At 42.6% G+C, this 22,629-nt stretch overlaps 1 protein-coding gene across 1 annotated transcript in view; it reads right to left on the reverse strand.

Moving 5' to 3' along the window:
• LOC118231189 (polypeptide N-acetylgalactosaminyltransferase-like 6) overlaps positions 1–22,629 on the reverse strand; it is a 148,596-nt gene that overhangs the window by 106,664 nt on the left and 19,303 nt on the right. The window contains exon 3 of the mRNA XM_035424788.1: positions 973–1,081. Within this exon, the coding sequence (XP_035280679.1) occupies positions 973–1,081 (109 nt within the window). The remainder of the gene's footprint in view (positions 1–972; positions 1,082–22,629) is intronic.

A 22,629-nucleotide genomic window follows, 5' to 3' on the forward strand; every position in this document is an offset into this window, starting at 1 on the left:
TAGCGTAACCAGAAGGGCGAGCCGCGTCCGCGCACCGCAACGGCGCGCCGTAAATCCAAAAACCGGCCCGCTCGTTACCCTCCGACACCGAGGAGGGGATGCGGACCGGTATCGCCCGTCTTCAGACGCCACAGGAATTATTCCCCAGTCCTCAGAGCTGGCTTTAGTGGGGTAATATAAGGCGGATAAATATTTAGGCGGAGGACATGTATATGGCCGTCTGGTCCGGCGACTCAAGATACTTACGCGTCTGGACCACTTACAGTATTGCAGATTTTATGTTCGAGAGTCCGCCGTACATTACATTACAGGCATTTAGCTGACGCTCTTATCCAGAGTGACTTACACAACATTTCATGTAGCACTTACATGGCATCCATTTTATACAGCTGGATACATACAGAAGCAATGCTGGTTAAGTAGCTCAAGGGTACAACGGCAGGGTCATACCTGAGAATCAAACCTGTGAGCTTTTGGTTACAAGACCAGCTTACCCATTATACTACACTGCCGGCTTGTCCTGCTAAATTGCCAAGTCTCACCGTAATGATGCACCCCGCATCTTAGAACCCAAAATACCCTCCCCGCCCCCGACTGTGGTAGTCAGCGGGGGTGGGAGGGGGGCGTAATTGGCTTGGAGAGGTGAAGGTTTCAGTCCACAGGATTCTCCCCACCTCAGTACACAGGGCCTCTCTCACTGATTGGCCACTTGCCAGTCTGGCTGGGCCAGCTCTGCACAAAGCGAAAAATAGCCGGAACCTGGGGACACACACACTGACACACTGGACCAGCACCGAGGGAACTGTGGCAGTGAGGCGGGCTTGTAAGCACGACGAGCCGTTTCCAAACTGTGACAAAAATGTGACTTAAAAAAGGCTGAAAATGAGGGAAAAAAAATTTGTTTCAGGCCCAATTTGTGGAACAGAGGGTGGAGGGCTGGAGCGAGGGAGGATTTCTCTCTTTTTTACGTACCCACGCGCATTTCCTCCCGTCTGATGCTTTCGCTGTCGTGCCAGTCCCTTCTCCTCAGGCCGTCCGTCCAGGCGGCCACGTGTCCTTCGCTGGGGCCGAACGAAAATCCCTGAGGGAGGGAAGAAGAAAAAGAAAAGTTAAGTTTTTATCATAACTTCTGCTCTAAAGATGAATGGTGGAACGCCAAGGTCAATTTCCCAAAGCCACGATATAAAGGAAAAATAATTACATCCAGATTCTCACACAGGGTTCACTCAGGAGCCGAAGCGACTATCATCTGGATCCTAGCAGAACGTACGGCCACAGCGAGGCCTTCCTCTGTGCTGTATTTATCACACTGTGACCTGGTACCGCTGCAAGGTTTCCTGCGTGAGACCGACTCAGCGGTGCCCAGCCACAGCACAGAGCCGTCCAGCATAATAGTCCAGTGTAATAGTCCAGTGTAATCGGCCAGTGTAATAGCCCAGTTTAATAGTCCAGTGTAATCGGCCAGTATAATAGTCCAGTGTAATAGTCCAGTATAATCGTCCAGTATAATCGTCCAGTAAAATAGTCCAGTGTAATCGGCCAGTATAACCGTCCAGTATAATCGTCCAGTATAATCGTCCGGTATAATCGTCCATTATAATCGTCCGGTATAATCCGGTATGATAGTCCAGTATAATTCAAAGACAGCGCCGCTGTCTCTATTGATCTCCCAGACATTTCGACCGCTGAATTCTAATCCGCCTCACCCTCGCTGACAAGCACTGGCGGACGACTTCCAATATAATTACTCACATTATTCTTTTAAAAAAATGCCTGAAAGACAAATAGAAAACTAATATTATTATTTATTAATACTGGTTCAAACCATTCAATTCCATTCCCTTCAATTCCATTCAACTCTACTCCATTCCATCCATTTATCCATCCATTTATTTATTTATTGGCATCGGTCCGATTGTACTTGCAGCAGAAACCCCAGGACGGGTGATCACTTCGGCTGCAGTTTCATTGCCCGCGCGAGCGATCTGGGGCATTACCATAAAACAAGAAGCACGGCGCGCATTCATATCTCTCCAGCCCTGGGGGAAATAGCCTAAGACTCAGCGTTGAATCCTGGGGCTCGGAGTTCACACCACTGCAGACCTGGGTCCTTTGGAACGGGAAGAATATGGGATTTTTATTCTCGCTGGCATGCCGCGGTACTATCGATGTAGGCTACTATTAACTGCATGGTGAAAATCCTTTTCACTTACAAAGAAAGTTCCATATCAGTATGCATTACCACCCCAGTCATGCGTGTATCACATCATGGTTTACTCCTGAACACACACACACACACACACACACACACACACAGGCGCACGCATGCGCATGCATGCACGCGCACGCACACACACACACACACAAATAAAGATTCAATATACAAATACTCCTTAGACAAATGGGGGAGAAAAAACAAACAGAAAAAGATAATATCTTAAGCTGAAGCTGGCATTGTTTACACCTGCAGTGCTGTACCTTTGGAGACCTTTCACAGTTACACAAAGCCGTTCGCGGCACAAAACAATAACAAATGAATGCTTAATCTCCGGACATCTAAACGGAAGGAAATGCGTTAAAAACTCTGCGGGCTCTGCACACCAGCCCCACGGGCCCGGATCAGGCAGAGAAAGAGATTCACGGGGAAAAAATATCACCGAACCACTTCTTTACAAAGCGAGACACGCCACGGCAGAGAGCACACATATTTCCTTTCCCAAATCTGCTCTCGGTCCGTCCGGGGATTTGAAAACCAGCAAATCGAGCTTTTTTTCCCCTCTTCCTCTCAACTTTACCCCGGGAAAAATGACAAGTCGCTCGAAAATTGTCCGTTCACGCTCGGCGAGCAAAAGATGCATGCGAGGTGGTATGGAAAGCAAAGGATCGCACCAGATATCTTTTCAAATTTAACCGCAAGCAGAGGTCGCTTTAACCATATAATTTAAAACTGGGTGTTCACCATGGATAAACTGGAATAGCTTCCCACAGTCCTGTCTGCTTCCACCTTCTGAGATGGAATACAAGGTTTCCAACAGTCAATGGGACCAATTAATGGAATAATAATAATAATAATAATAATAATGCCCTGCGATAGATTGGCGGCCAATGCACACTGGGATGGGTTCCTTGCCTTTAGTGTGGGTAAGCAGGTATAGATAATGGATGGATGATAATAATAATAATAATAATAATGTTTAAAATTTCAGAGGGGACAGTGGATAGCAGGACACTGTGGACTGGCTGTAGCTCCAGGTATGATCGCACAGGCACAAGAGGGCAGGGACGTTCAGGTGGACTGGACTCCCCACGCAGTGAAGCGGTGAGCAGACCGCGCCCAGCTCCCAGCAGCCCCGCCGGCAATAAAAGGAGCGGCTCGGTTCAGCCGCTCACGGCTGCGCCGCATTGAGCGAACGCGCTGGAGCGCGACGGGGGAGGCGTGGTGAAACGGCTCGGCGAGGGCTCGAGTGTACCCGTCGCAGAAAGGGGTGGACAGCGCGCGCATGGCCGGGTCCTGTCGAGAGGACTTCAGTCAGTGCGGAGCGCCCACGCGAACAGAGTCGCTGGACTCGAGGCCACATGCCAGAAGCCAAAATGGTGCCAGTCAAAAAAAAACAATAAAAAAAACAGCTTTTCACAAGGGGCAGCGCTTGCTAATGTGCATTTTGGCTGCAGTTGACGCTCACTGCAGCACTATATTCAACTGTAGCCTAAAAGCAATGCGATATTGGCATAGATTATTAACAGAGTCCATTAAATAATAATCTGGTAATTCTAGGACAGAGGGAAGGTGACAAAATAGCAAATTTATTTACACAGTTATCCGGGGTAAGCCAACTTGTTAAACTACTTCCCATTCAAAGGCATTGCTTACTTTCGATAGTTATCAGGAGCAACTAGTCACAAATAGCAAGGAGAAATAAAAAATGCACACAAAAACATGGTCCGTGTCCCAGGATGACAAGGGATTAGAATTGAGAATATGATTTCTTAAAAGTACAGCACTTCATAGTACATTAATACAAGGTTTCATACAAATTCCATGGGGAAGACTTTGTGTGTGTGTTTTTAATCAATCTGCTGTATTATCAAAATAACTGTAGTTACCATATGGGCGTACAGCAATCAGTCAGCCACTGAAAAATGAAACAGGCCTGGAGCACCTGGTCTTTGTTCTCTTTCCAACCAGGGGAACAACGATAGCATCGACAGTGCCTGGCCTTACCTGTAGGTCACCTGTTCCTCAGGCAAGCCAGGGGCATTTCTACAGGGTATTAACCTGGGCTGACAGCTAGTTGGCTAACGCTTGATACAGTAGTACTGTAGGCTTGCCCCCAAGCCCAGGATAGCCAAGAGGAGGAGGAGGGCATGTATCTTGGGTAATAAATGGCCTGGAAGTCTCCTGATCAATACCGACTACTGCTTACTGCCTAGGTAGCCCAGTATCATTCACACGTTTCAAATTTATCCCCCTTGCTGTGCATTAGATCTGCACATAATAAGCATCTTCTTCCTGTTGTTGGTAAACACCTACCACCGCAGGATTAAATGAAGTATGACGCCATCAGTCATTAGCTAGGAAACAGACTAAATAAAAATGGCTCTCAGCCTTTCTTGGTTATTTTCAAAGTTAACTTCTGAAGGTTAGAATTGAGCAAATTTGTCCTGACAGGAATGGTTCAATTCACAGGTAAGTTATTTTTACATTTCATAGGTGTGAAAGCAAGCTATGCGACCACAGGCTTTAAATTAGAGGTATAGTCGCACAGAAAGGAGGGGGAATATTTCAATATTAATTATGGTACTAAGATACCAAGTGAAATGACAGGAGAGCTGCTGCTTCGGCTTGGATCCTTACGGTACGTGAGAAAAATTTTCTTTTTTATTTTTATTTTTAGGGAATACTCATGGCGAATAATGTACTTAAAGCTCATTCAGAAATGAAAGGATTTTGCCTTCACTCCAGAATCGGGGGAAATAAATTCACACGCGTTAGGAATTATATCCTTTAGATCTTCTCGTAGTTTGCTTCAGGAAGAGGGTTTTTTTTTTTTCTTCTCCCTGCCGCTAACGCAACGCTTGGAGGGAGACGGCTCATCCCGTCGTCTGTGGGGGGGGGGGGGGGGGGGCCTCACAGCGTTTATGACGCATGAAATTGAGTCTCGTCTCTTTTGATTGTGTACAGTAAGCTGACAAGTCAACTCTCAAGACCCAAAAAAAAAAAAAAAAAAAAAAAACTTTCTTTCGGGGAAGGTCCAGAAAGCCTTTACTGCAAGGGCCAAAACATGGCATACATGATTATACACTAACCAAAATTATCTGGACACTCCCTGGGTCTGGGGCTGTTTTTCAATGTCTGGGCTAGGCCCCTAGGTTCCAGTGAAGGCAAGTCTTAATGCTACAGCATACAGTGACATTCTAGATGATTCAGTGCTTCCCCAGCAGTTTGGGGAAGGCCCTTTCCTGTTTCAGCATGACAATGCCCCCTGGGCACTCAGCGAGGTCCATATAGAAATGGTTTTGTTAAGATCAGTGTGGAAAAACTTGACAGTCCTGCACAGAGCCCTGACCTCAACTCCATCCAACACCTGATGTATGTCAGGAGTCCACATACTTTGCATAATCCAAAATAAATATTTTTCAAAATTAATAAAAAATATTAAACTTTTTGGGTTATTATATATTTATTTTGCTCTGCTTTTATATAATATTTTATATTATATAAATATTATACAATATAAAACACCACTTTTTAGATAAAACACAGCACTGTAAGACTACACAGTAGCACTATGCTGTAATCAAGGAAAAAAAACAGCGCACTGGGACCAAATGCGTTTGATGCATTTCCTCATATGGGGAATACCAGCCAGTGACCTTGTGAGGATAGCGCTGCTCACCCAGCCTAATTTTTTCTAATGAGTCTGGGTCTGGGACGCCTATCAGGGGCCCGGCGAGGGGGGATCAGTCTTAATGAAACAGAATTTATACCCGTCACCCTCTGCCTCGGCTTAAAATGGAATCCAAAACACATCAAGGCTGCTTTTCTCTGATTGATTCTGGTTAATTTAGCAATTAGGCCGCTGGCTCTGCTGAGACAGCACGGGGATATTAAATTGCAAAATGTACAAAATGTTCCGCCGGCATTTCCCTGAAGTTCATTAAGGTAGGCAGTGACTCCAAGCGGTTGCTTTTTGCGCGCTAATATAAGCACACGAACACGCGCGCTAGCACAAACGTGCTAACGTAATTACACGAATCCACTGCATCGGTGCAAAAAATTCATTATTCCGACTCACGGACGTATTCAAAAATGCATTTAAATTGAACATACAAAAGTAAAATAAATCCTGATGATTTTCACTGATGGAATTTTTTTTCAAGAAAGGTTGTCTTTATACCAAGCGTTAGGGTTTGAATTCCATACACAAACATTTGAGTCAAAAAAAGAGTCCGAGCCGCAGACTGAAAGGAGAACCTCATTCTGATTCTCAGAACGGCCTTGGCGGCCAATTTTAACTAAAACTCAAATAAAGCCAAACCCCCCTCCGTTCCGATCAGATACCCTCGGCCCACCCGCAAAACACCCTCACACAAATCGTGTATCTGCCAGCACAGAGACCCATGAATTCACATGAAAATTTCAATCTTCCCCACAGGAATGTTTATCAAAGTCCAGCAAGGCAATGCTATTCAGCCTCCTCTGCTCAGGAATGCAAGACAAAACCAGGATGCGCACAGAACGGCCTTATTTTCTGTCCAACACGCCCTGCCACCGGACTCGCTTGATTTGGTTATGATTTGCTAGAGGGGTAGATTTTCGAATTCTGTCACATCGAAAAAAAAAAACAATTTCAGAATTCTGCACTTGTCTGCTCTTAAAGGATGTCGGTTTTTTCCCCCCTCAAAATTCTTCCGTTTAGCCTCATTAGCCAATAATTTAAAACCTGCATTATCTCTGTGTCCGTCACTACAAAAACATCCTGGGTCAAACAAGGCTTTCAGACTGACTGACAGGCTCTATAGACCACTAAGTCCTGTGGAAGCAGTACCAAGCCTGTTCTCAGGCATTACCCTTTGTCTTTCAAGAGGAAAACAAAACAACTTCCAAATTGCCTGTGACTCACCAATAAGCCACTTTGAGCCCAGTGTCAGGTTCTTGTCATTCCAAAGTGATATATTTGCCCAGTGAGGATAACAATCTCAACACCTTGTATTTAGCAGATCCATCTGATCCATCCAAGATGAAGAATCTATAACAATGAGATGGAGGGGGTTATGAATGTGGGTATAAATTAGCTACAGAGAGTTGGAATGACCGCTTTAAATGCACTAAATTTAGCAATAAAATTTTGCAATAACATTTTTTTGTTGCACATTTTCATAACGAATCGCAGAGCCCCCCAAAATAAACCTAGCCTTTTGTAGGCCAACACAGGTCCCTAGGAAGAAGCAACCTCCAGCTCCGCTGATTAAAGTCGTTTGAAGAATACGGCCAAGCCTTACTGGGGGGCTCGGCTGACCTGTATCTGAAACGCAGCACGCTAGGCTAGCTCGGCCACAGAGACACCTGGGAGACTGCTCCGGGGATGGTGCCAAAATCTGCCCCGCCCCACGCGGGCCTGCCAATGGAAGCCCGCCAAACGCAAAGGGGTGCGTCTCTCCGCTCCCACGTGATGGGATGACAGTGAAAGATTTTTTCTCTTTCCCTCTCTTCCGAACGCTGCTTTCCGTGCAGCTGCAAAACGGGTATTCTCTCGTGCCAAACAGTCAAATTTCACACACCTGTCTCACAAGCTGAGCACAACCCGTGATGTTCGGTGGCAACGTTCCTGTCGCGGTGTGAGCCTCCCGTAAAGCATCGCTGTCCAAATAATGCAATGTGTCATTTTAAGTGTTCATAAACGAATTCTAAAACGAAATTCTAAACGAAATGCTCGGTTGATTCTAGTGATCAGTTTGTTTCTCTTTTAAATTGCGAAATAGGAATCGCAATTGGAATGACACAGTTTTGCAGAAAGTGTTTTAGGAGTTAGGCCTAAAAGCAGGCATCACACATAGCATAACTGCATATAAAAATACATTTAATAAAATGCACATATTTAGAGTTTTTTGTCAAGGATGAAAAATCGCTTGAATGCTAATACCAACTGTCATAAACTTTGGTTCCTCTACTTCTGTCCTAAACATGACAAAGGCACAATGAAAAATGTGCACCATGTCAGGACAAGAACATCAAATGTGCACCATGTCACGACAAGAACATCAAATGTGTACAGTGTCAGGACAAGTACATCAAATGTGCCCTGTGTGTCACAACAAGTACATCTAATGTGCACCATGTCACGACAAGTACGTCAAATGTGTATTGTCACGACAAGTACATCTAATGTGCACCATGTCACAAAAGGTAAATAAAATTGATCTTAAAACAGCGAGTAACACAATGGCCTGGAAAGCTTAGTTTAATCTCTCCAGCGTGGTCACAAACAGCAAATGTTAGCACACCGAAAGGAGTAACAAACACAGAAATAGTTCAGATTATCTGCTTGCGTAGTCAGCTTGCGCTCCAGCAGCTCCGCACAAACGAGTTCACAGCAGTTTCATGCTACACTTCATAGAAAGATGAGATGCGTAAAAGATGACACCCGCACACACACACACCTGCGCACACACACACATGCACGCACCTGCACACACGCACACACCCGCACACACACACACACACACCCAAACCTGTACACACAAACACACACACACATACACACGCACACACACCCGGGCGCGTGCGCACACATACACGCACACAGAAACACTTGTTTTTTTGATACACAAATGTATACAAATAAACTAGCATATCACCTGCCTTCCCCGCCAACATGCAAACGCGAGGACATATGACGTTTGGGTTGGGGGGGGGGTGTGGGGGTTTTCGCAGGTGGAGGCAGAGGGGCGCGATGAGCGAGATTACATCTCCGTCCCGGGACGGTACGGCATGGTACGGTGAGTGATTGCAGTCGCCGGGAAACAGCTGGCGGGCACCTGCGAGTGGAATGCGTAATTCGGGGGGGGGGGGGAGATGACCCGGGGGGGTGGAGGGTGGGGGGGGGGGAGCGCGACGAGGTGCGGCTGCATTACATGCGTCGCATGCCGCACTGTTTGATTTTTACATTAACCTCCCAGCCCTGGGGAAGGGAGCCTGATAAAGTAGAACACAGGCACTCGCTCAGGACTCGCCTCCTCCCGGGACGGATTAAACATCTGCTTAAATCGCGGGGCCCGCGTGCGAACCACACACAGCGTGATTATCACACCGAGCCCGTCCCCGAGTCTGCACTTCCCAAATATTCCGTGAGGTCACATCGCGCGCGCAATCCGATTCGTTCTCAGGGCTTTTAAGCCACCTTTCGCCCGCCAATTTATTACATTACGCGAGTTGGCATTTAGCAAAGAGACATTTTCAAGAAATTAGAAATTCAATTTCCTCTCAATGGTTCTTTTTTGTTCGCCTTAACTGAGGTGGTACTATTTTCGGGGGCAGAATCAGACAGAATGGTTTCTAATTTCACATTTCATTGTTGGAAGAGAAAGCTCTTTAGATAAGAAGCGCGGTTAGGAGCTAATAAGGATTCTTTTTGACGAAATTATCCTGCAACTAAACTCTGTTTCTCAGATATACCACAGAAATAAGGTTCACAACATATTTATCCAGATAATAAAAGAGTGATTGTTATTAATTTGTATGTACAGGCTGTCTCCATCCAAACCATTCCATTTTGGTTCAGCTGTCACATATTTCGGCAGCTGACCAGCATAATTTAGAGATTAATAGAACACAAAATCCAATAAGGAATCTGTCAATGAAATTCCTATGCCTGTAGTAACAACAAATGCATATATAGTAATTGGTTCAATGAATTAACTGCAGATGACATCATATACTATGCCGTTGCATTTTTTCCCCCGTAAAACCTACTACTGCCTAATTTGCAACATTTTTGATGGACTTTCATTAATGCAAATGCCAATGAATACTGGTCACAGGCTGTAAACCACCTCATTTTATATTTATTAAATGCCATCTTGTTGCAGAGTAATTATCCGGTAATAAACCGTATTAAATATGATACAGGAAATCTAGATTATTTGGCATATATAAAATCTATATTATTATATTGCATTATGTTTATAACAGGTGGGGTGTGCGTATATCTGTGGTACTCTGCTATGATTTTATACGAGCTGAAAGATGGGGTCTATTGGAAGTCGTCTGTGCGATTATTCAATGGTGTCAGCACATAAATCGCATTTACAGTAGTAGATTACAAGACAGCTGGGTTTGATATAAGCTAATGATTATTGGATAATTGTCTAATTAGTTATGCCATCTACATGGCAACAGGGAAACAAGTAGATGTTCTCATTTCCTCCCACATAAAACACCACAATGTTTCAATTAACAACGAGAGGAACCACAGTTGGAGATCTGATCTACACTAGGACTTGAAGACGTCTGAAAACAACGTCCACATCCTACCGTATTTCGCAGATGTGAGCTCCAACTGTGATACCTCTCATTGTAAACTGAAATAATTGAAAACAAAAACATCTACTTGTGATGTTTCCTGGTTGCCATATGGATGGAAAAACTAATTGGATAATTATCAAATAATAATTAGCTTATAACATGCCAAGCTGACTTCCTCCCCACTGTCTAAGTGTGTTATTCATTTCCTCGTGCCGCAAATTAAAAGTTACACTTCCTTTAAAAAGTCTGGTATACTAGGAAAAAAAAGGAAACTCCCATAAACTGACCAGGAAATCCTGTTTTATTTTCTTTCAAGACCATGTGCAAAAACGTCATTAGGTCAGATGCCATATTCATATTTATAAACAGGAAAATCACAAAACTACTTACACAGTGTGTTCCTCCTATATGGATATTCCCTTTAAGTTCACTTCTGGATTGGCAGCCAACTAAATACTTACATGGCTGGCTGCTTAAAATTTACATTCCTTGTTTAGTATGCAATGAACATGGTCTTCAAATGACCAATATCAAATAAAGAAAGAAATATCCCAGCCCTATAAAACAGGCTTAATATGATTTTTTATGTATAATTTATCCAGTAAAAAAAATATGATTTGACAGCAGAGGGTCTTTAACTGAATCTGGCGGATACATATGCTAACAGGGCTCAGCGGCGATCTGCTCTGATTGCTGATCGTTCAGGACAGAACACTGTTATGGCTGAACCTGGTCTGGTTGCCATGGCACTACGAACAAGAACCACTTGCTCACTCGCTAAAATATCCAAAAACTGCTTGAATACTACACCTTGTTTGACACATGGCATCTGAATATGTGGTCTGTGATTTGACTGAGGGTATGTTTATTTTATCTCTGAGTGCTTTTAATGGGTTTTTTGTTTTGTTTTGTAATTTACCTACGGCTCAGAGAATTGGGACCAAACCAGAACCAATTTGTTTGGCTACTTTAAAGTGCGACCCTTAAAAACAAATCAAGAGTTCCAACAGGAAATATCACACAGTAGCCTCTCAAGGTCGATTTTTTAATTTGTTTGTTTTAAATCCCTACGAGAGCATTGTTTTTTCACTCCACATTAAATTAATATTGGTTCTCCTCAGTTCGGCTGTATATTAATAGACTATTATGTGTTCACCTTAATAAACGGTGTATTGTAATTGAGATTGTGTGTGTGTGTGAGTGTGTTTGTGTGTGTGTGAGAGAGAGAGAGAGAGAGAGAGAGAGAGCGAGTGATAAAGAGAGAGAGAGCGAGAGAGAGAGAGTGATAAAGAGAGAGAGCGCGAGAGTGATGAAGAGAGAGAGACAGAGAGAGAGAGAGAGAGAGAGAGAGAGTGATAAAGAGAGAGAGAGCGAGAGAGAGAAATTATACATCACAGATGGTGGAATGAAGCCGTTTCTGTGGAGCAAGCAGTCTTAAATCTTAATTAACATGTCCAAAAACTCACCGCGCACACTTTCAGAGGCTTCATTTCCATTTTATAAGCACGCAGTTCTCACAGACTGAGCTGAACGCGAACCGCTTAAGAAGTCACGCCAAGGAAGCAACAGAACTTCATCGTTTACCCGGCCGCTGCTGAAGGACTAAGCGGAGGGAGTAACACGAGAGCGAATGTTGAGCGGAGAGCAACGTCCTCCATCGACAACCGTTAACCTGCGAGCGGCTAGCGAGCTGCTAAGGAGCGCCAGCGCCTTGGTAATCAGAAGAGCCCATCGCCTCTTCATTAGCCTACACTTTCCACGGTTTTATAAACACCTGGCAGTGGGGACTCCCAGTCAGCCATCAAATAACCCTGACTCCACAAGTGTTTCACACAGGACGTGGACATGTAGTGGAGGCAGAAACACTGTGGGTATTCATGGCCCGGCTTGATACAGTGTTAGATACTATCTGGCTTTTAGGTAAACTAAGCATTAAGTACAGTTTAGTGGTAGGAATACGAGCAGTGTTGGGCTTAATGGCCTGTTCTCGTCTTAGGTTATGTTATGTTATGTTATGTTATGTTACAGAGGTTTGGCGGTTTTTTTTGTAAATGTTTTGCAACATCCATTATCCATCCGTTACCTATACCCGTGAGAGGCAGGGATACACCCAGGTCGCCATGGGCCCACACACCTCACACACATACCTATGGGCAATTTAGAGCCCACCTGCATGTCTTTAGACTATGGGAGGAAACCGGAGTACCCGGAAGAAACCCCCGTGGCCACGGTTATAGCAAAAACATTCCCAAGCTCCTCACAAAGAAATCAGACAGAATTAAAGCATAAAGCATGATGCTTACCGAGTGAAAATCAGTGTGCAAAGCCAAATACGACATAGCGAGAACTACATGTTGTGCGGACTTTGTGTATTCTTTTCATAGTCACAGATTTTAAAAATGCACAAGCATTTACCAAAACAAACGTACCACAAGCCACTGACAGACTATTTTGTCGCCTGTCTTCAGAATATTATTGCAGGCAAAGACTTTATTTTGCTGATCAACAACTTTAGGAGAAATGTTTAATTAATTGAGGTTTTGTGCGGAATTAATCAGCAACCCAGACAGACTCGAAGCCAAGTTCACCATCTGGACAACTGCAAGGACATCATCATAATTAGCGACAGTTAGAAGACAAGGATTTTCCCTTGTATGCAAACGATCTGGAACACAGAAATGACTGCACATCCATACTCAATCACAGTCCTTTGTGCAGTGGGATGCATCAGACACAGACTGCATATAACACTCAGTGTGCTTACTGATGTAGAAGTTAAAGATTAACAAATTGCACATTCATAGACATACTGCTCCTGAAGTAAAGAATGCTCATCTTATGCACCTATCTTGTTGTTGCTTTAGCCATCCTTGAAAAATGATGATGGCTTGTGTATCCAAGATCAATAAAAACATATTGACTACATCATCCTTATGCAGGATTTACTTTGTAAAAAAATAGAAAGTATTCAAAATACGTGCAACGGATCAAATTAAGATGCGACTTTGGTTTAAAGTGAAACAATACAATTAAAAAATTGGGAGGAACTTTCAAAGTTGGCACTGTTAGATGGGGCTGGCCTTATCCTAATCCTCACCCATCTTGCAGTTTGTGGATTATTATGGCAGTGGTTCACAACTCTAATCAATAATAACATTCCCCATAGCCTACTGCCTATTAAACACGTCTGAAACAGTAATAAATGAGTCTTAAAAGCTGGAATGGTTGAAAAACTTGCAACCTCGCTCATCGAACCAAGGATCCTCCAGTCAGTCAGTCAGTCAGTAAACAAATAAGTGGAAAAAGCTGCTTCAGGTCTACATGCAGAAATTAGCATTATTTTGCTGAAACTGGTCTTGAGAAGCAAGAGCGAAAGCACAAACACCTTTATTACCTCTATTACCATGGCCCAATTCATGTGGAAAATGAACAGACTAAAAAACAGGGTGTTCTAAGCATTCATCAGGGTGTCTTCCTTGTGTCTTGTTTTTATCTTGAGTCCTATCAATGAGTATGCCTTGAGCGCAGGATAATCTCATCTTCTCATAATAATAATTTTAACACACAACTGAGACTACCTTATCCTTTTTTTTGTTTCTAGCCTTTAGCCAAAATTATATTTAAAAGGATTTTTTTTTTTTAAATCATAAAGAATCATCTTTAAATTACCACTGGGTGCCATCAAAAACACCTGCTGCTGAGCGTGTGTCTGTAAAACGTCTTAGCACACATGTGAACAGCTCACAAGCAAGTTGTACAGCTGCGGCGGAAGATAACCTTTTTTTTTTAACCAGGAAAAAAAAGAAATCACTGTTTAGAGCTGCACTGAACGTCGCGTCTACAAAAAAAGGAGCTCTCATTTCCAATCCTCCTGTCGTCACGTTAGCCTGAGCACCAGGATCGTTTTGTTGACTTGTAGCTTCGGCGGCGCGGCGCGTCGCGTGTTCTCTTCTGAAAAGAACCCAACTCTCCGTAACTCTCGCCGTCTTCCGGAGTCTGCCTTCTTGTCGTCTCTCGTCACGCGCTGGAGCAGTTAGAAAAAGCTGACAATAACAAACATGACAGTCATCCAGGATGCGCGCACAGCGCATATCCTGTGTGAAATCAACTGGGCCTCAGGGGGAGGTCTGCTCTAGCCTGTATTTCAGCCCTCCACCACCAGGGGAGCAATGGAGCAACGTTTTAAAGCCGAACGCGACAAACAATCCAGTGAAATAATCATTCCGGTTAATCACTCAATTACCACCTAATCAGGCACGTGATAAGAATGGCACTGCAGTTCATATGTGGACATTATCTGTAGTGAATTACACAATGCAGCAAATTAATTAAAGCATCCACCAGGAGCATTTAAAAACAGGAGGGCGGGTAACAGGGTTGGGGACAAACCCTATTCAAATTCCATCACAGTAACAACTCTAACAGAGTTTATGTGAGTAAGTTTATTTAACATTGAACATTTTACTGTGATGAAGTCAGCAATAGATTAAAAAACGAGAATTAACAAGAATGAAACAGGAAACAACGGAATATGGGTGTAACTGAACCAAAGATAAATTCGGAATGTAAAGTTTAATGGGTGTAAACAGACTGAACAGGCTTGTTTTTTTTACAAAGCATAATTTTTAACAAACAGAAAAGCAGAAGCGTTAGTACATCAGTACCACTAACAAAACAGCAATTTATACGAGTAAACAAGCACTCATAAATTGCTTGGTTTGACGTTTTCATTGGTTTGCATAAATCACAGAAGCTACAGAAGCTATTTAACGTAGTCAATATGTAAAATATGGATCATGGGAGGCTTTGCCTCGTATTTGAAGTGGTGAAATTCCTTACATACTTCCAGCAAAAACTGTCTGTCAGCAGGTCCTTGATCCTCAGCTAATCTGATGTCACTGTTGACCTTCACTGCAGCACTGGACTCTGAAGCATTAACTCATGGGCCACATTTCCGGTTCCACTTCTGCTACAGAGCGGGATTAAGAGCTAATAAAGTGGTCGATTATTCTGAAGGATTACAATTACTGAAATATCTCCCCTGAGGGAGATAATTGTTATGCACAAACAAAGACTACATTACACCCAAGAAGCTAAACAGAAACTAATAAAAGGCTAAGTATTACTTTCATAGTCCCACCATATTAACACATAATGTGCCTTGTCCACAAAGAAAGCATTAAGAAATGAATAAATAAATGAATGCTACAAATGTGGTGGGGGGTGGGTGGGGGCGGGGGGTTTAACTCAAACTTTCAGTTCTGCAGAGACGTAAAGGGGTGCAATCGCCAGGTGGAACGGAACCAGGATAGCGCCTGATTTATGGTTTTGTATTTATGCTGATGGCAGAAAAAAAAAGGTTATTATGAATGATTATGATTTAAACTGAACAGCTGTTCTTATTTTACCTGGGTTTTACCTGGGTACCTAGAGTCTGGACATCCTTTACACCTCGTACCTTAAAGGACGTCATCAGCCCATACCCAGTAGGCCACTAAACTATCATAACTGAAGCAGCTGTCCCAAAAAATCCACAATCTGGCTCAACAGCAGTCCCAAAATCCATAAGTTTAAGAGGAGCCAATTCGTTTCTCACTCAGTTTGTGGCCCAGTGGTCTCAACACCTGCTAAATTTTAGTAATTGGCACTGGAGAGGTATGTGTAAGCAATGATGGCCCTATTATATATTACAATTGCTATAAAAGCTTGAGATTAACTCACAATGCTACTGTCTGTTCTATGCCTTCCTGTTATTATTATATTTTTCCACATTTGTCATCCTTTCCCTTTTGACTAAATAAAACATTTAAAAAATGTAATTGTCTCAAATTTAATTGTCACAAATTCTTCAAAGCAAAATCACAATTGTGTGATTTTCAAGCTAATAACAAAAATTGGGATTGCAAAAAATTTGCGCATTGTCAAAAGCCTGCAGATCACAAGGGGAATAGAACTCCTCACCAAAATATTTGTTTCCTAGATTACTATAATTGGGTAATAACCTATTGTTTACTATTTCCAAAAAGGAAAAGAAAAAAGGAAAAATCACAGCCTTTGTTCACAGCGCAGCTCCTGAGCACTTTCTGATCTCATTTTTCTATGGCCTCCCCATATCTCTAATGTTTTACTCATATTACGTTCTCCTATAAACGCTCGGAGGAAAAAGCCAATGGGGAAATGCAACTAATGCATCATTCTGACACGTTTATTGTTCAGCTAGTGTTGTGCAGTCTGCTATTTCTGATATAATAAATGTTTACAGTATTTCTGCTTTAATGAATGCCTGAGGCTTCTGCACTTGTTAATGCAGTGGAGGGAGGGGAAGGCACACATGGTGCGGAGAAGGTTAATCTCAGACGGTCGAACAAACCGAACAATTAGATTTAAGCACGGCCTGAAGAGTGAAATTTGTCACTTCGCCGAAGGACGGCCGGTGGGTTTAACGGCAACATTACAGGTACGCGTTAAGCACCGCAGGGGAGCAGCGTTAACACAACAGCGTTCACAGACCTAAACGTGTACCGCTGACCTCTAATCCTGACTTTCCAAGGAACAGATGCACTGGTGTGGACAAGGTGAGGAATTAACTTCGGTCATTTCTGGAGAGAACTACAAGGGCTTTCTAAAAATGCACAGACGCAGACAAACTCTACCCGTAATCATTAATGGCATTTATTTGGCAGACGCTTTGGATAATATGATGACATGGACAAGAAATGCAAGTGCACCTTGGGAAAGTTTGAGAATGAAAGTGCTCTTATAATTTTCTGTTAATTGTTTCACTTAATTTGGGGACCAAAGATTAAAGATTAGAAAGTCTCAATGGGACTATGATTAAACAACTTTAGCTTTATCTAGACCAACTGTAATCTGGAGTTGTGAATTACACAAATAGTTTGCCATTGTGGAGAGTGGAAGGCTGTCCCGTATGTTTAACATCAACTCAGATCGAAAAAAAAGAAATGTTCTGTAACTCATTTTACACCCAAGAGCACGTGTTTACATAAACAAGTCATTATAACACCAATGCCATACATTAACGTTTTTGCACTGCCCCCCGATCCGAGCTGGCATAAAAAAATAAAAAAATAAAAAAAATAAATAAAATAAAACAAAAAAGGCCTGGAATGAATCCCTTTCACTCAGCGTTATCTCCTTGTAACTCATGCTAAAAAAACTAACAACGCTCGGAGGCTTGTGTCCATTATGATTAATGACACCGCACTCTGGCTTTTGTGTGCCGACGCCTCTCCCGCACTTTCACAGCCTCAAGGTTACTATTCCTCCCAAACTAACCCAGTAACAGAGAGAGAGAGAGAGAGAGAGAGAGAACACCCTTCAGAAGTGTCCTGTGTTTGAACAGGAAGGTCATTGTGAAGAAGTGTGTGGCCAGCAACACACTGCTGCTCCACTCAAGAGCAATTAGAGCGATTCAAACAAAACCGCCCGCATCGGATTACAGCTTTCAGAGCTCCGGGCGTACGTGCCAGGACATCATGCGTCTGACATAACACTGCCACATCGTTACGAGCCTTTGTACAACTGAACGCTACAGGTAATGTCTCAGAGTTAAAGCGGTGGGAATGATGGGAGATATGGGTTTTTCCATTTAAATATAACTGTTCAAATACATAAGCCTGGATTCGATCAACACTTGGCCTTTACTTTGGCTTATTAATGAATGCAAGTGCAGCAATCTCTAAAATGAAATCTTAAAATTGTGCTTGTCGGAAAACATCTGATGATTGCATTAAGGGCAAATCATCCTGAATTGTCAAATGAATCCATGCCTTATCATGACCAAACAAATATAAAGCATCTATAATGCAGAACATGAAAATGACTAAAATGCTAATTTGTGACATCTCTGTCTCAATGTTCAGCATTCCTAAATGCTAATTTACTCCACTTAAGCACAATTAAGTCCATTTAATTTTTTTATTATTTGGGCTGTGGAAGTTGGCTGGGAGAATGCTCAACCCCCAGCAACCCCCCCTCCCCCCTACCCACCATTTTTTTAGCTTAATGGTAACTCCACATATTCCCCAAGGCTCCGACTTGGCAGAATTCAGAATACATTCCTGCTGAAAAAGTTATATATTTAAATTCTATATTTACATATAATACATATTTATTTAGTTAGTTAGTCAGTTAGTTTTGGGGCTCTAAGTTAAAACCAGGGGCTCTAAATGAAAACTAACTGGCTCAGAAAACTTGCTAATGAACCGCAAAGGCTTAATGGGAAGCTAAAATTACTTTTTGGCAACGATCCAGATGCAAACCTTAAAAAAAAAAAAAAAAATTAAAAAGCTAATGCAGTAGGGAAATAAACTACACAGAACTCACACATTACCAGCTAAATAGAGCTGCCACCCCCAGAGCAGGATTTACAGTAAAGCCATTCTTTATCTTGCTCTCAATGAAACTATTTAAATAACCACACTTTAGCTCCACATGTGCTGATGTTGTATCTTTATCACGGTTTATGAGCTTCTGCTCCTCTAGATTTATTGTAGTTGTTAGTGTACCCACGGAGTATTTATGTTTCAAATGGTCTGTGTTAAGGATTTCTAATTTGCTTGACTTTGGCCTGTACATCCGAATGGTGAAAGCTATTAAGCAAATTGAATGTGTTTTGCTTATTTGACCCCAAGTCAAAAAAGCCTACAGAATATCACTAACAACCAAACTAATTAAAAGGATGGAATATTTCATTCTAAAAACCAGCTTAGAAGTCATCTAATTCTAAAGATAAATAAATATTAAAAGCATTCTAATTACATAGTAGGCTAAGTATACACACAGCCACGGCTGATTTGGACAGATTCATACAAGTAAAAAAATGTAGGATACTCCATGTGTAATTTCACCTTATTATGTTTTTTTCCCCCTTTTAAGTTAATGAGTCTGTGCTCCTGATTTGTCAGAACAAGCTATAAAGTCACCACAGTTAATTGGCTACGATACATATCACTCGGTTTAGTACTTTGAATGCCATAAAGACGGCCAGATTTTCTAAATGTTTGTAAAACAGAGGGCCTGAGCACATGTAGTAAACTGGTGCATGCGCAGTAACAAACAGTGAAGTCGAAAAAGCAGAAGGTACTTTTTTGTGGGCTGTCCGTAACGCATAAGAATTTCAGAGAGTTCAGATTTGAAGCTGTAAGATACTGGAACAAGATTAATTTTATAATTGCATGAGAAACGCACAATGCAATTAGTCAAGGCTGACGGCAATTGCAAGAGAGGTCCTTTCACATAAATTTTATCACTTTGCAGGAGAAAGGTGCTAATACTAGTCAGTATTGGGGAAATTACTCTGAAAGCGTAATCGTCTGAACTACCAATTTCTTTGCACTGAAAGTAGTTGAACTACAGCAAAGCTACCCTACAGAGAAATGTGGTTTTCTTGGCAAAAAAGAGTACTAAAAAATGATCATTATCACATTTCCCAGACGTGATGCGTGTGTGAGCAATGCCTTCTTTTTGCATGTGGGAAGAACCATTTTACAGCTCAGTAAGGGGAACCAGTAATGTGTGACAATTGGCAGTTGACCATTGGCAACCATATTGGAGTAGAGCACTTCTCGCCAAACAGGATTAGAGGGAAAAGAGAGAGAGTATTTTAAGTAAAAGTAGTTGGGAGTTCCTGTAGTTAACTACACTTCAATATGACAAGAAAGCTGTTTACTACAACCACTACACAAATTATAACGTAGATTAACTACCAGCAAACCACTGCAAAATGCAATTAAACTGCAGGCAGTACAACTACTCTCCAACACTGATACAAGTTCACTCACTGAAGCACCATGGCTACTTGCAAGAGAAAGTATGCATATTTCCCTGTGTGTTGCCTTCTTGTATCAAATATAATTCCACTGCAAGCGTACTGATTTGGCCACTTCGACAAACCACGGAGCATTTTAAAAAAATTGGTCATTTACACCAATTCCAACTTCCCCAAATGTGCCCAGTGGAATCGATGGCACCAGTGTTCCACTGATAGACTGCGCAGGATGCTAGCCGTTAGCCAAGTGGGCAGAACGAAAACAGATGTCGAGCCGTCATAATGACTTCACAACAAATGGCTCGGCTGTCCCTCCTGTTTTCAGAGCAAAACTTGTTAACACCCCCCCCACCCCCCTCCCACTCCCCCCCTCCCCATACTGTTGTTGGCTTTATTAAAGGTGACCGAGTCTGCCCCTCAAGAAACTCTTACATCAAGCTGACAGGTCAAAGCGGCAGAGTTGCTGAAAGGGGATGGGGGACAACTTAATCTGTTTCACCCAAGACTCTACGCAGAGAATCCTAAAACGCGAAACCAGCACACAGGGTTGAGCGATCAGTGGAGTTAGGCACCTGTTAATAACGTGGCCTCACAACAGTACACGCAGCTACTGAGACACTATTAATATGACTTAATTACTATACCTATTACAGTAGCAACGCTTAACTATTACTTTTATGTGCTTAGTTTGTTTGGACTTCATTAATGGCATCTTTACCACAAAACAAAAATCCGATGTGCATAGAAGTCCCACAGTTAGCATTTCTGTGAGAAAGGATGATGCAAATAATGGGAAAACCTGCTCCATTTACATTAAGTTTCCTTTGATATTATATTAGAAAGAATCAATGCATGAGTCCATTTCCTACACGCTGTGTCACTGATTAAGCCATCGACTTGACGAGTCTACAATCCGTTCCGTGCGCTCGATGTGTAGGCACGTCCAGGGAGGCAGAATTCGCATTGTGTTCACAAGGTGAGGAAAATTATACCGCGAGCATCCACAAATCATTTGTTTGTTCATGCCTTCTGCAGCCGGGGAGATACAAGAATGTCATCACCATAATTACATTTCTAATCCCTGCACAACACAGATAAATACCAGCGCGGTCTACATTAGTATAACTGTAGGGAGGAGGGCCTCATTCACCAGGGTGCTACCAGCAAATTGCGGGTCATTTGTAACCCCTGCATGGAAACAAAGCCTGCCGAGGACTCCCGGCCTACTTCCGCGCACTTCCATTATACCGCTGACAGAACAGAAGCGATGCGTACACAAATAACATAAACGGGGAATAAAAATTTTAAAAAAGATTTCTAGTTAAGTTCGTTGGGCAACATTCCAAAGCACAGTAGAACCGTATTAACCCTACAAATGACATTGTGTACATCCCGTGGTCGCCAATGACAACAAAGTGTGTGGCCGTCGTGCACATGACTGTCCTGTTGGGATGGGGGGGGGGGGGGGGGGGGCTAATAAGCTCCAGCCTGGGACATAGTTCATTAGCTGGGGGGGGTGGCCCAATACAGGTCCTGACACCTGTCAATCACTCCTCATCGCCATGACGACACCAGCCCCATCATCTGATGGCCGATGGCTGCTGTCAGCTCCCTGCTATATGAGCCACAGAACTCATTCCCCTGCAAACCCGCTGATTAAAAACTCCTCTCCTGCACGCCCCGCCAAACTGCAGGATAGGTCAGACGCCAGCCTGTTTAAATGTCATCGGAGGGATTTTTCTCAGATAAGCTCAATATTTTGATAAAGAATTTGGTATTCAGATGAAAATAACCATTCCATTGCATAGAATGTTCATGGATTTTGTCAAACCGTTTATTCACACCGATTCCTCTGCCTATAAAACAAGCCGTTAGGTGATTTTTAGGTGGTAAAGACCATGATCACACAGCCTTTAAACCTGGAAAATAATCTGCTATGCTAGGGAAATAGAGTTCATGTATTGCACTTAAATAGCTTCATTACGAAAGATACAATAAACATTATTGCTGTTCATTAGAACCATTTAAAAAGCGTAACTTGACGGGATGGCATACCTGCCATCCCAATAAAATGCTCAAAAGCCAGAGGATCGTTCTTCTGGAACTACTTAAGTCACTTGAAGAATCAAATTTTGCTCAACACCTTTGAAAAACAACTGATGAAGTGCATCACAAACAAAACTCACCAAGGTTTGTGCGTTTGCTCTGAATTTAACTGATTACTTCAGACGTCCCTAACACTGTTACCACATCCCTGTGGTCATACTGTAATATTTTTATTTTACGGAATATATTTTCCCTTGAATGAGCATTC

Source organism: Anguilla anguilla, chromosome 7 (assembly GCF_013347855.1).
Source record: "Anguilla anguilla isolate fAngAng1 chromosome 7, fAngAng1.pri, whole genome shotgun sequence".
Lineage (NCBI taxonomy): Eukaryota > Metazoa > Chordata > Actinopteri > Anguilliformes > Anguillidae > Anguilla > Anguilla anguilla.